This window comes from Sciurus carolinensis, chromosome 11 (genome assembly GCF_902686445.1).
Source record: "Sciurus carolinensis chromosome 11, mSciCar1.2, whole genome shotgun sequence".
Classification (NCBI taxonomy): domain Eukaryota; kingdom Metazoa; phylum Chordata; class Mammalia; order Rodentia; family Sciuridae; genus Sciurus; species Sciurus carolinensis.
In genome coordinates, this window is record NC_062223.1 from 114,889,908 (window position 1) to 114,904,925 (window position 15,018).

The 15,018-nt window shown below is 37.3% G+C and overlaps 1 protein-coding gene across 8 annotated transcripts in view; it reads right to left on the reverse strand.

Annotated features, from left to right (window-relative positions):
- Cadm1 (cell adhesion molecule 1) overlaps positions 1-15,018 on the reverse strand; it is a 314,452-nt gene that overhangs the window by 53,897 nt on the left and 245,537 nt on the right. For all 8 annotated transcript variants that reach the window (XM_047516640.1, XM_047516639.1, XM_047516635.1 and 5 more), the window contains exons 2-5: positions 11,266-11,412; positions 9,542-9,694; positions 2,804-2,941; positions 638-796 (exon numbers count right to left, since the gene is read on the reverse strand). In XM_047516640.1, the coding sequence (XP_047372596.1) occupies positions 638-796; positions 2,804-2,941; positions 9,542-9,694; positions 11,266-11,412 (597 nt within the window). The remainder of the gene's footprint in view (positions 1-637; positions 797-2,803; positions 2,942-9,541; positions 9,695-11,265; positions 11,413-15,018) is intronic.

Here is a 15,018-nt window from a genome sequence, read left to right on the forward strand (position 1 = left end):
GTTTTGGGCAGAAACCAGATTTTTTTCTCTCTGATGCAGAAGGGTCTAGAGGAGAAGATGAGGAGAACATATTTAGTCTACAGGGCACTGTAGGGAGACAGCCTTACTCACTACAGTCTAGCTTTTATTGATGAAGCCATCAAGATGTGGCACTTATCCCGAAGAGTTTGACTTTCAACTCACTGCTATAATTTAACCTCAAATAGAAGAGAATGTGCAATTAAAAGAAAATACTGATGTGGAATGGAAATAAAACACCTCCTTTAAAACAAAATCCAATGCTTATGAAGGGATTAAAAAGGTAGGGATTACTCCAGAATCTGAAATTGGCACCAAAATGATGAGTGTCTATATTCAAAAGACATCAATTTTGCATATGTTAAAACAGATTGAAATAATTTTAGTTTTTCATTTGGGCTAAAAGTAGAATTCTCATATCCTCATTGGCACTTTGTAAGATAGCAGCATTTCCTTAAAACAATCCATTGATTATTTTTCTACCAGGATAACAGGAAAAACATTCTATCAATTCTATATAAAATGTATGGATACATCCAATAAATGGCATCTGAAGAGGTTATAAGCAACTGCCATGCTGTGTTCTCAGAGTAAGATGCTAAGATGCTCAGGTACTCACACTGTACTTCTAGATACCGCTGGGTCTGCAAGTTTCCGGTGACCGCAGGGTGCTCCACCTGACAGATTACTGGCACCCCATCATCCTCCTTGTGCACCTTTAGCATCAGCTGACTGGTCACAGTGTACATGTCTGACCACTCTTCCACCTCCGATTTGCCTGCAGGAAAGGAAAGGTATAAACAACCCTCGATGGGAGAAAGATTTTCCATCCTTCTGGTTTTAGATTCTCTTCTATCCTTCCAAACTCTAAGAATACTATTTTAACAAACATGAATGGATAAGGGCAATCTGTGAATGGATAATTGATAAAATGATTATTTTCCTTAATTTCTTATCTTTCAACCTTACAGAATCATATTTAAGATCTATTTCAACCTTAAGCAGTATATTTTACTGAATTATATTGCTTATTTCTTCTATCTCACCCCCCCTCCCCCCAAAAAAAAAGTCAGCTAGAGGTTCAAACACTTGGATATCTGGTTGTTCCAAGGTATTTGGGAGGAGGAAAAGAAAAGTGTTTTTCACCCTTACAACCATCTGAACTTGAAATATCTCTGAGGCTGTCATGCCATTTAAAAATTCCAGGACGTCATCCAAATCCCCTAAGTAATTCAATCAGCAGTGGAGATATAAACAACCCTTTTTGCCTACCCCCATCATCAACAATTAAGAGGGAAAGTAACTAAATGGATTTACATAATTGGAATTGTAATTGAAATGTTTAAACTCTGAGACTTCTGGAAGACCACAGAAATGCAGTGGCAGTGGGCTAGAGCAAAGTAAGATATAGGGCTTTGGGCCAGATGGGAGACACATCCAAGAACACCCAGAAAAGCAGGGAGGAGGCTTCCGGATAGAATGAATAGGCTGAGGCAGTCCCTTCCTGAATCCAGCACTCCCAGGAACATGGCACGCCATTAACTTTCTTTTAATGTTTTGTATTTATCGGTACACATTTAATGGCTCAGTTCACTTAAACAGAAAAGCAGAGGGGAAATGAGAAACTCTTTCCTTCCAAAACCATACCTAGGAAATAGGAGATTAAAACAGAACAAGCTTTTGGAAATGTAAGCTGTTAGATATAGATTTCTCTGTTTCCACATATAGACTTCTGTATCACCTTTCTACAAGGGCTTATTCTTTTCTTCCTCACACTGCTTATTTATTTAATAAGCATGCAGATAGCACTTAAGTTGGCCCAGCTGCTAGCTTAATGCTTTACAAATATTCACTCATTTCATGTTCACAAGACTCCTACAAATTTGTATTATTATTTTAGAGGAAAATGAGGCACACAGCTAGTTTTCTGTCAAATGACCAAAGTATATCAGTCCTTTCTTTAGGGTACTACTTGGAAGGCAACTTTGAAAAGAAAGGAATCTGAATGCCGACATATTTGAAGGACTTGGGAGAAGTGGTGAAATGTGGTCCAACAGGGTATAGGCTGTATCCTTTCTCTGATGCAACAGCTGAGGTGGCAGGTATTGAAGGTCTAGGAATCAAACTGGGGATGACTCAGAACTGAGGGAGAGCCAACTGCAGCGTGACAGAAGGAGTCACCTGCACTTCTCCCAAAGTCAGAGACTTTGCAAAAGAACAGACTAGTGAATTGGGCAACTGAATTAGAGGTTTCACAAGAAAGGTGGTTACTATAAATTCATAACTAAGATAAAATTCTTAGTCTACTTAGCGCAACCTCCCTGGTAGGAAAGCATATAGTCAACAGAGTCAACAGTGCAACAGATGTTAGAATCTGGAATTTTAAAAAATGCTCGAACATAAAAATTTGCAGTTCTGACCTAGTCTAAACCCCCACAAAATGTAGGGATTTTGTGTAATGAGCTCAGGGAATACCTGCAACAAGAGCTCCTCCTGGCATGAAGAATTCTAGTTTATAGGTTTTAGTTTTTTTTCCTGGGCATCTGAATACAGCAACAAATCTCATCATGCACCCTCAAACCACACAAGAGGATGTGAATTAGAACAATAAAATGCTGTTATGCTTTGGCCTCAGATGTCTTTAGTAATTGATTATGAACCATACCTAAATAAATACTTTTGTTTCAGGGGCATGTTTTGCATCTGTCCATAATTTTCACAAACGCATACTTGGTAGAATCAAGAGCCAACTAGCAACTTCAGGACAACAGGGGTTCTCAGTTACCTTTGAGCTCCTTGTTCCCTTTGAACCATCTAATAGTTGTGGCTGGTTTGCTGGCCATGGCAGTGCAGTTGACTTCAATCTCCTCACCTTCCACCGCAGTGTCTTTCTGGATATCGATCATCAGGTTACGTGGTGGGACTGCAGATTAAATATATGTGCTTTGTAAATACAGAATCCATTTCTAGACATATTCTTCTGTTGATCAGAAACTAGCACCATTGCTATCAAAAAAGGGACAAAATAATGGACATTCCTGATGGGAATTCAAAACAAATCATCACAAGAGGAGCAAACTGCCTCAGGCAGAGGGAAGAGAAGTGCAAAGCCATCACTAGATAAAATAAATCATGCAAAATCAGTCAATTTCTCTCCTAAATTTCTCATATAAAATGACCAGTTTCCCACTCTTAAATCATCACCGACCATGTTACAATATAGATCTTAGTTATTCATCATTCATTAGAAAACTGATCAGAGAATGGATATAAAAGAAAGAGGAATACACATTATTGAAATTATTGTCCTTACCTGGAAGGCCCTGAAAGTAATACTTCTTGAACTCAACACTTGGATTTCAATCTTCATATAAAAGATTTCAAAGTCTACCAATAAAGATCAAAAACTTGGGGTCCCTCAAAAGAATCACTCACCATAAACATACACAAAAAATTATATCAAAACCAGTTCCATTTAAACAGATTCACAGAAATTGAGAATGCAATCATGTTCTCCAATGGATGGCATATTAATAAAATCCTTTGAATATGAAGATGCGATAATAAAGGGAATGCCAATTTACTTGAAACAGTTTTCCATATTCTGAATTCTAATGGTCCTGACTTTAGAAATCTAAGCAGATTTAAATAGAATTAAAACCACTCTTCTTATGAGCACATTAAAGATATATGGGATAAAACAACCAAAATAAAAGATTTGGGGGCTGACATACTAAATATCAAATCAAGAATATGAAGACTATGATGGTGATGATGATGGAATTTTTTTGGTACCAAGCCACATCCCCTTTTTATTTTTTAGTTTGAGACAGGGTCTCACTAAGTTGCTGAAACCGGCCTTGAATTTGCAATCCTCCTGCCTTAGCCTCCCAAGGCACTGGGATTACAGGTGTGTGCTACTATGTCCAGCAGTTTTTCTTTTCTTCTTCTTGTATGCTACTATGCCCAGCAGTTTTTCTTTTCTTCTTCTTCTTCTTCTTCTTTTTTTTTTTTTTTTTTTTTAATGAAACTGAGTTGACAGTGAAACTTCATAAGGGGCAACCTTACCCTCAAGACTGAACCTCTTGAAATAAAAATCAGTAAGAATACAGAATTCAGCAGTGTGAATCTAAGAATATGTGTCCTGACCACCATGAATAAGCAAAGACAGTTCTGAGACTTATGATTAATAAGTTTCTCAACTCAGAAGAGAAACAAGAAATTAAATATGTATAAACATGCCATCCCGATGATCAAGTTGAATAATACATCTCTGATACTGCTTCAATAAATTATAGGATTAAACCACGTATTTGGGATTTCCAACTGTTATAGTCCAACATGAAAATTCTGCCCACAGGAAGACTTTCATAGTGAATTGGAGCAATTGAAAATTCTTATAAGGAATGATGAAAGAGGAAAAGTAAAATGATTTGTTGCATATATTTCTCAGCAAGATAGTATGCCGTGGTGGGGAGAGGAATATAACAGCTAAAGCAAAAGCATCCCTCTTTGTTCCCTGTGTACAAGGAAAACAACATATTTGCTCAATTGGACGTGATGCTAATGTGATATGGCCCAAATGAGTAGTTAAGCATGGAAAAGAACTACCCTAGCTTAAACTTCAAGAAAATATAAGTGAAGAGAGAGATAATTTAACATCCAATTTGGACTTGCACATCTGCTAGCATTTTAAGAGACACAGAAAGGCAGTGACAAAAGAAACAGGATGACTTCAGCTGGTGGTATCCTTAGCATAGTTTATCCATCCTTGATGATGATCAGGTCAGTTACAAATTTTTATTCCATATACCTAGGCAGTGGACAGGGAATGCACAGAAATGGTAGATGTTTAGGACCAGCAAATACTACTACATTCTGAGTGCAGTAAAATATGAATACTGAAAAAAAAATGCCATTGTTAGATCAAATGTCAGTGGAAAAGACTGTCCAAGGCTAAAGAAAACAAGACCTTGGTAAGCGATTAGAGGTATTAAAAAGAGATAAGAAAGAAACGAGGTCCTCTCAAACCAATGAAGGGATGAAAGGGAACAGATGGTCCCTTCAAGGTCCAGGCAAAAACAAAAATACAGTGATGAAAATAATTTTTAATGTGGATATATGCAGTGGTTCCCAATGAGAACTGAATGTGAGTAAAGTAAACAATGGGACATGAACTTAAAGAAGGGCTCTCTTAGGCTATGACAGAGGGCAAATGGCTAAATCTACTGGCAATCCTGGAAATCCCTACAGAATTAGGTAGACCCGATCCCACTTTATTACTATGGGAGAAACGCTTTGATGATCAGTCTAGAAATCTGGGAATGTGCTAGATGAAAACAGATCCAGGATTGTTCAAAGATTTTGCTACAGGGCTGGGGTTGTGGCTCCGTGGTAGAATGCTTGCCTGGCATGAGTGAGGCACTGGATTTGATTCTCAGCACCACATATAAATAAATGAATAAAATAAAGGTCTATCAACATCTAAGGAAAAAAAAAAAAAAGATTCTGCTACAGAGACTGCTAAGTCTCAGAGGAATTTCCTTAGCCTTAAATGCAGTCTGTCAGATAGTTGCTTTCTGGCCTCCTGGGGATACTGCCTTTATCTCTTGTCTTTTCTTGATGAGTCTGATACACCTTAATACACTTACCCCAGGCTCTGCCTAACCTCCACCACCTGTTCATCTCTAGTGTTGTCTCTTGGTGGGAAGTCTTTTACTCCCTCCATTTGGTCATAAAGATGGTGGAATGTTCTTTTCACATTATGTCTGTTGGTTCAAAGTAAGAAAATGAAAAGGGGCAGGGGTATATAAGACAGAGGAAAATCAGCTGTCTCCTCTAGATGTTTGGGGGTTAAGCGTGTGACTGGAGGGAGGTTCTTATCTGGGTTTCTTATTGTTTGATATTAACCTGTTAATTATGCCTCTGCTGCAGAAGATGCATCCTAAAGTTCTATGACCTTCAGAGGGATTCCTGTACCAATGCTAGATTCTAGGATACCTTCCTGAAAAGCTGACATCATCTTCAACTTTATGGCTAAGGTAAAAGTGTAGAAAACTTCACAAGTATAGAAAAATAAAGGACTTACTTGTTGTTGAGCTCATCATTTTGCGAAATAGTTGAATGATTTTTCCCACATCCATAAATAGTTTTCTCAAGATTGTGACCAGTATTTCTAATCTTTGCTAAGATTAGAAGAAATGGGCAAGTATAGTGGGAGTTGTTTGATTTATAAATGTAAAATAAAATCTGATAATGTGAGTCATGATGGATTTTTTGATATTATAAACTTGACTTCTCTCAGATATTTTTTTTTAAGAGCAAGAAAGCTTTGGAAAATATAATGAGGTTGTTTAAATCTGTCTTTATGAAAAAAGAGGATTGGACAAGGAAAAAAATTTATTTTGGTCTATTAATCCTACCCTGTTTTTCCTTTAACTTCATAATGTCTATTCCAATACAAAAGAGGTTAGTAAAGTATAAAAATCCATTTATAAGAAAAATGAATTAAAACTGCTGCTAACCAGAGAATACACTTATACATGGTCCACTAAACAGACACATTTAGTAAAAACTGCCTGCAGCCATTAATGAAAATAACCAAAGATATATCTAAGGAGGTGCATATAGATGAAAACCTGAATGAAAACCACAGAGGGAAATACCAGAAAATAGCGATGAAATGTCAAGGTCCTTCTTAGCTAACCTCAAATCTATAAGAGTACTAATTATAAACATTACGCCTACAACATTTAAAAAAAAATCAGCAATATCAAGATGAATCACATTAATTACAACAAAAGAGGAGTCTTAAACCTGATCAGCACGTGAAATCTCACTCTAAGACCCTTTAAAATAATTAGGTTCTCCTGTTCCTGGAATCTTAAGAGTGAACACTAATCTTAGAAAGACAGGACTGTAATAATATTAGCTACTATTATCAGTAACTACATTAATCTTAGAGCAGTGTTATTTTCTCTCTCATTCACCTCTTCTCATGAATAGAGGCATAAAGAGGCCTACACTGTGTTCTGGAGAAAGAAACAAATTCATCACAACTGGAAGGAATGAATGAATATCTGACGAGGTACCCAGATCCATGCAAAATATCATAGGAGAATTTTCAGTTTTGCACAGATGAGATTTAAACACAATGGTATGGAGTAGCAAAGATAACATTAACAAATACCCATGTCTATATCTTATAATTATGCTGAAATTTTTGCCAAATGTGTCAAATAACTAATAGACATATGCACTAAAATGTGCATCTTCAACCTATCAAGAAGTTTGACAGCTGTGTAAGTATATATGGAATGCTTTTCAGAGAAACGTAGATAGCAACGAAGATGCTAATACATCATTCTTCATTCATTATAATATCTGAAAACTCTAAACCTTACGAGGAAGGTTTGAATATATAAGTATCAGAGGAAATTGTCAGATTTTGGAATATGAAAGACTCAAACACTGATGACAACAATTTTACTCTGTCAAGGATTCCTAGAGTAAATTCAATGGAAAGAATATTAAATGAATGCATAATATCTGCAAAAAGAACATCGACTAACATTACTTTCAAGTATATTTAAGTTAATGCTTCTATAAAATACAAGCAGGAACCTATTACTTCTAGAATAATGAGACCTCGAAAAGGATTACGGGCAAAATGCCTCTCAAAAATCTAGTGCTGGTACATTGACTCCCAAGCAGAGGGTATATTCATAGTCCAACTAGTCCAATACAGTGGTTCTGAGACTGACAGGCAGTAAGGTAAGTAACTGCTTGCCAATGCCCAGGTAGACTCCTGAAACCCAAAGAAGTACACCTCCAGGAAAGAAAATTTTGAAACAGCAGCATTCAGCACATAACTGAAAACAGTCTATTCTAGAAGGCACAAAGACTGTGAGACAGAATTGCAAAGTCTGTTTTGAATTCTCAGAGTCTTGACTATCACTGAGTACTTTGCAACCAGGGCAGATGACTAACCTGTTATTTTTCTTCTGTGAAATTAAGATATCAATACCTCCTCTATGTAGTAAAATATAGTGAAAATTCAAAATGCTATTAACATATTTCCTTTCATTGCTATTATTATCATGGAAATGCCACGTGATGGTCAATGGATGAATGGTCAATTTGAACTCTATGGAGCTAATGATGGAGGGCAATAAGCAATCTATTTTCAAATACGTCTACACAGGCAGACCGAAAGCTTCAAATGCACACCTGTGAATTTGGTATATCTGCAAAACTTCCATGCTTACTATTTCTGCAGATCTAATATGGATCAAAACTACAATAATGACAAGTTTGCACACCTGAGAAGCCATCACTAAACACAGACCACATTAGAAACTGTACGGCCAGACTTCATGACTTCCTAAAAGCAGTATTCCTCTTCTCAAGGGCATATATGTAAGCTTTGGGAATATGTATTAGCTTAATGAATAAAAAAGTATTTTCCCTTTTACAGCTGTGTTTAAATAAAGTAATGAGGCAGAAGCTCAATATGTACATCCATAAATACATATATGTGCACACACACCAAGCAAAAATGTCCTTCATATTTATCTTTCCTCTTTAATCTTCATATCATTACACCGAAAAGCTGCAGTCTGCTGCTTCAAATAGACTTTGATTCATCATCTTCCCGAAGGTGTAAATCAGAGATCTTGCTTCATGTTATAGTGTATGTCCTTGAAAATTCAGTTTCAAAAGTCCAGATCAGCTGGTGTTATGCAGTGGAGTACATGTTTGTCTAAAAGGTGACTAATTCAGATCACCTTTAGCACAGAAATATCTGCTAACTATATCAAAATATAAACACAGAAACCTGGCTACTGGGATTTTGCTCAAAATCACAATCTGGTTATCATAAATGAAGACACAGCCCACTAGAGATGTACTAAGAAGCCTGGCAATGGTGCTTTGATTGTTCATCAGTTAAAGGGCTCTTAACTCTTTTATGTCCAATGATTGCACTTTGTGGCAAAGTATGTGTTCGCAGGGTATGACTTTTTATAGCATAATCTAGAGTATAAGCAATAAACAAGGCAATAAGTAAAGTCGAAGAAAAGGAGAGCAACAACATTAAAACGAGGATGTAACTCAGAAGGAAAAATCATTACGTGGATTCCACAATAGCTCTGCCATGGGGTACAGATGTGAGAGCCCATCTTCCCTTCTGCACAGAAGCAAAAAAAATCCCTGATAGTTAGAAGCAATGACATTTCATGTGGTGAGTGATTCATTTGAGGGCTCTAAATTCTCTTGATCTTTGCTTCTAAAGCTTGAGGTTTGAAACCCAAGAGCAGGTGGAATCTATAAAGACTGCTGATTGCCATTCCTTAGAGCATTTGGTAAAATAGGCTATTTTTAAAATTCAGCAAGATGGGCGGTGATTCTTCCTAAAACAAGTTGGAACAGTGAAATCCACCATTAACCTTCTCTTTGCTGTTGGAAGCTGTTAGTATGGTCCAGCCCCACTCCGCTGCCCAGGGTGAACCCATGCATTTCTTACCCAGGACAGTGATGGTGGTGTAACTTTCCTGTGGGGGGTCAGTGTAGAGCTGGCAAAAGTACCTCCCTTCATCAGAAATGGAGACATTTGTCAATGACACTTTGAGTTCGCTGCTAGAAAAATTCAGCAACTGAAACCTGCTGTCCTTCAGAGCTGTGAAACAAAACACGGAGTTAGTGATTGTGAAAAAGACAATGGCAGTCTATTTTCCCTAATTTGGCAAGGGAAAAGTCAGATGGCTAAAAAGGCAGCCACGCAGCAGAAAAAATTATTAAGCCTTTCTTTACCTGTTGAATACTATTTGGGGCTTCTGCAGTAACTGCATGCAGACAACTCCACCCAAAGAAAAAGCCACACATATGGGTGTTGCAATGTACACACACACAGACACACACAGTGGCCCAATTCCAAGCACCATTGATTTTTAGCACTTGCTCATAAACTGTTGCAGTTTCCTATCAGAGATAGGAAAATAAAACAAAAGGAAAGGGCACGTCATGGGTCCTCTGACACTGGGTACCCATCCCTCTTAGTTTTTAGGCACTGGAAATTCAGAAACTGAGGCCATGAAGTTTCTATAAGGGTCTCTCAAAATCTGAGGCTTTAAAAAAAAAAAAACAGTAGTTTTAAATTATGAAAGAGAACTAAAACTTCATCAGTAATAACCTCAAAGCAAAATTTTAAAAATCACTTCAAAAATGTTATAGCAAAACATTCCAGTTAAGCTTGGACCCATCTTAATTTATTTTCATATGATTTGAGGTGGAGTTGCCAACTGCAGATGACCTAGGACCACAGAGGCCATAAACCCATCCTGCAGGTTTCTAGCTACCTTCATTATCACAGTTTGAAACTGATTAGACATCAAGCATGAAATCAGAGTCACCACAAAAGCAATGTATGAGGGCTTCTTATTTAGTTCAAATGTTCTCTTCTAAAGCCCTGTTAATTTTGGCAAAGGCTAGCTTAGCCTATATTAAAACACAATTTGGTTTAAAAGTAAGAAACTGGCTTCTCCTTTTACCCTCCCTCATCTGTGTAAATGTTCCTTAGGTTTATCAACTCTTTCAACAAGTCATGAATGTTCCAAGGTATTGCAAGGAAAAGGGACAAGTAGCCAGAAAGGGATATCCTGGATATCTGCTTTGGTTAGACACTAATACTCTTAAATAGCATTTTCCCGAAGACTTGATTCTTGCTCTTGCCAAGCTCTGACACCCATTTGAACGATTTCTGTTACACACAATTTAGTTCCAATAAATGGCTTTTATTATATTAAATTTGGAAAGATTTCAGCATATGATTACCCCCCACGCACTAGAGGCTATGGTGAGATTTGGTTTGTCAATGCAAGCACTGATTGCCTTAGAAACTTCAATCTTCAAACCAAACAGATTACCTTTCAGAATGCTATATTTTCCTTGCCTTACCCTATTTGAGTTGTTTGTGTCAGTTAAGTATTTGGGACTCGATTGCAATTCACCTTGAATTACTACAATCAATTCCTATTGCAAAGTAAGACTGCCTTACTTTTAAAAGGGACCATTCAGGGTTTCTATTAAGTAGAAAGATTATGATTGTCTGTCTCTTCTTCCCTCTAAAGAATTGACTCAACTTTAAGTATCTAACATTAAATTTAAGAAAGGTGGCCTTAGCAATCTCTTTATCAAGACAACATGGAGGGAAAAAAGTTGTCGGCTAATACAGTAGGGACGGAAACTTACGCCTGAAGTCCCTGAAATAAATGGTCTGCCTGTTGGGGTTCAGTAGTTGAATCACAGAGTCGTCACTCTTATTGACTTGGCAGCTGATCGTTGCAACTTCTCCCTCTATCACTGTCACGTCTTTCGTAAACAAATTCTGTCCATCGCCTTAAGAAAAAGGGAGAGGGGAGAGAAAGGTCAGAAAAAATCTTTATCAGTTAAAATTTGGACTCAAAAAAAATGAGAAATAAGAAACGAGAAGCATATTACAACATGAACGTCAGTAGCAACATTTGGTATGGCTCTGATACTTTACAGTTCACAAAATGAGTTAACTAAAGTAAGGCAGACACAGGGGTAAAATACAACTGAGTCTGGAAGTGACATGTTCAAAAGCTGTAATGCCGAGGTGTCAGCCTTCAGGACTGTTGAGTGGTGTATGCAGAGGAGGTATGAAGGCCAGAGTGCTGGCTCTTGTCATGAGTTGAAGTTCTCACAACTGAAGAAGGTGGACTCCAGCTCACACACCCTTGAGCTAAGTAAGCTATCTGGTCACCACACAGAAAACCCAAGGAGCCACTTAACAGAAGTAGGTAGGAGGGTTCAATAAATAATCTTGTCTTGTTAGTGAATGTCGACATTCCCAATGTGCAGGCAGTTCATTTAGTCATTGTGTCACAGTGAGAACCGAACTGACTATGACTCTTGGGATCTCAATAAAATCTGAGGAAAGCTTACATGAGTTGAGTTTGTTAGTCTGCTCTCAAAAACTCACACTTTCAGGACTCACTCAAAGCCCCAGGTAGCCCTGAACCCATGACCCTTTCTGTAGATCACCCTCTCCAGCCATTTAGAAAAATCTCTTTCAGAACATGTCAAAAAGTCAAGGGTTTCAGATCCACCGATACATGGCTTATCTCCAGATCTGCTCACTAGTTTGTTGCTTCTAAGATTAGTGACAGCAGCCAAGGCACCTCATAAATGTCCTAAATGATCCACAGCACAGGTAAGAGAAGAGGGGAGTTCAATTCAGAAGCAAAAGATGAAGCAATTGTTGAGAGTTCAATTCTGCACCTGGCATAGCAGGGGATATGGAAGTATGTGACAATGTCTTAGCCTTCGAGAAACTGCGAGGTGGGTAAAACCTGACACCTAATCCCTACTTACAGAACAAAAAAGTGTAGTATAGGCAGTAGAAGCAATGGTCAATCAGGAAAGGGCAGAGATTGCTTTTTACCTGTGTGATCTCAGGAAAATTATTTCAAGTTCCTAAGCCAGTTTCCCATCTGCAAAATGGGGACAGTAATGAAAAGCTATCTCATAGAGCTGTTACAAATACATAGCATTTAGCACTGTGTCTAGCGTCTCATAAAACGAAATAAATGGTAGCTGCTGCTACTATCATCATCATCATCATCATCATCATCATCATCATCATAACATCATTTCTCTAGATGTCAAATCCAAACATTTATTAAGCCATTATTATGTGTGAGGAGTAGTATGAATACAAGAGTAAATGCTCCTGGTTCCAGCTCTTAAGGAGCTATGTAGCTGTTATATATCAACTCAAGGTAGCTTATTTACTCCTTAAAAAAAGTTGTCACATTAAGAAACAAAGGTCAAAGATAAATACTACTATAAAAAATTTAGACAGCATAAATAGAGATGCAATTAGAATAAACGGAGGATTTCCACCTGCTATCATAGTTCTGCCGAAGGATCCTTTTTTGGCAGAACACAGTGGGAAAGTGTGAGAAGGGGTGTCTAAGATGGCTTTAAGCCAAATCCACCTAGAAATAGACCAGCCCCTGGCAGAGGATTAGAAGAGAGGAAACTAGAAGGATAAGGAAAAAAATTATTAGAGCAAGATAAACAAAAATTCTTGGTGCTTAAGGAGCAAACCAAAATGAAACCCGACCTTGAGCTCCATGATCCAGGGAATTAACCTGGGTGTGAGGATGCAGGCTCACGGGGCCTGCAGACAATGAGGGTAAATTTCCCTTAGCTGGATCCAGCAGTGGAGGCTTCGTGGCTGAATCATGTTACAGAATAACAACAACAACAAAAGAAGTCATCAGAAAAAAAGGGAAAGGGATGCTTTTTAAAATTTTTTTCCCTTAGTGGGTTTACTGTGACAAACAGAATTCAGAACTAAGTTGGAGGGAGTAGTTTATTCCCAGATTTGAGAAAAAAACCAGAAGGGAGTTCCTTCCAATCAAGCAAGTTTTTCAAGGTGGATAGGATGGCCCTGGAAAAAGTATGCACAGAAAGGACATCATCCTTATTTATTCAGGTAATCCAATCTAATAAAAAAATTAAAGAAAAATTAAACTGCATGATTCAAGGCTAGACAAGTCTTAAATCATGGGGACTTGCCTTCAGGAGACTAGAATATCAAATGGGAATCTGGTTGTGGGAAGGATTTCTTGTATCTGAACAAAGTTTATTAGCAACACAAATAAGAATCTTCCACTTACAAAATGTACAACTGCAAAGGCATTAATCCCTTCAACAAAAACAAGGCCTCACAGACGCTAACTACTATCTTGAAGCTAATGGGACTTAAAGTCACTTGCGATTCAATTATGCACTAATAGAATAGTTCCTGTGGAAACAACCATATGCTTTAATTTTAGTTCCTTACTCTAAATCCTAAGGTTAATATATTCTGTGAGGGACATACTGCATGCGTATTAAGACTATAAAGCATTATATAAGGGATGGAAGCAGAGAGGAGTTGACCATGATTTTATGTTTTAAGCAATGAAGGTAATAAACAGAACCAAAGGCATTTGTTTGCTTTCTATAAAGCCTAAACCATCTTAATTATTACTTAAAATCAAAGACCACACCTTCTTAATGTGTAATTACTGAGCAAATCATTCAGGTAAACTTTTCCCTTCTGTAATTTTTTGCCCTTGCTGCACTTAACAAGTCCACGATGATGTTGTCAACATTACTGTATTATATTTTTGAAATTATTAAGGACAACCTAAAATCTAGTTTCTCAGAAAATGCCAATTTCTGGCTATGTTAACATGGTTCTAATACTAATGCTAAAAAATTGTAAGTGATAATGAAATATTTTGTTGAAAGATATCAAAATGCTTTGCCTGATGGTGGTGGCCCAAGGATGTCATTCTGTAAAAATCACCAATAAATTATACGGGTCAGTTGAATGGCAGTTATATTAAACAGAGCTCCATACTTTAAGGCCCCATAAGATGGCTGCAATGGGATAATAATGACCTATTTATTTGAGGCAAAGGAAGTGAATGACAGTGATGAAAATATGGTATGTGTGTCAGTGCTCTTAACTGCCTGAAGCCTTTATGTAAAAATAATTTCTGTTCACATCCTCAACTATTTCATCCAAACAGAAGGGTGCACTGTGACTTGATAAATTTCCCCTTGAAATAGATATCATGACAATTAGGTTGCTATAAAACACAATTTGATTGTAGTAGAAGTATAGAAACAGGCTACTTTGGTGCCTTTCTTAAAAACCTCATTTATAAAACCTTTCTGATTTTCTAAAGCTCAATTAACGAATATACTGTCAACGTAGAAATAGCACATGTTCTGGGCAAAAGAAATCAAATAGGCACAATATACTGCGGCCATTAAATAAGGCTATTAGCTGCAAGGTAATTCATTTTAAGGGCAGAACAATGTCTGATATATATAGACACTTTTGACTGCTAATTGGTATATATGGGTGAGGTTTAGGAGTGAGAATCTGGATTTCAGTTTATACCACCAACTGTTATA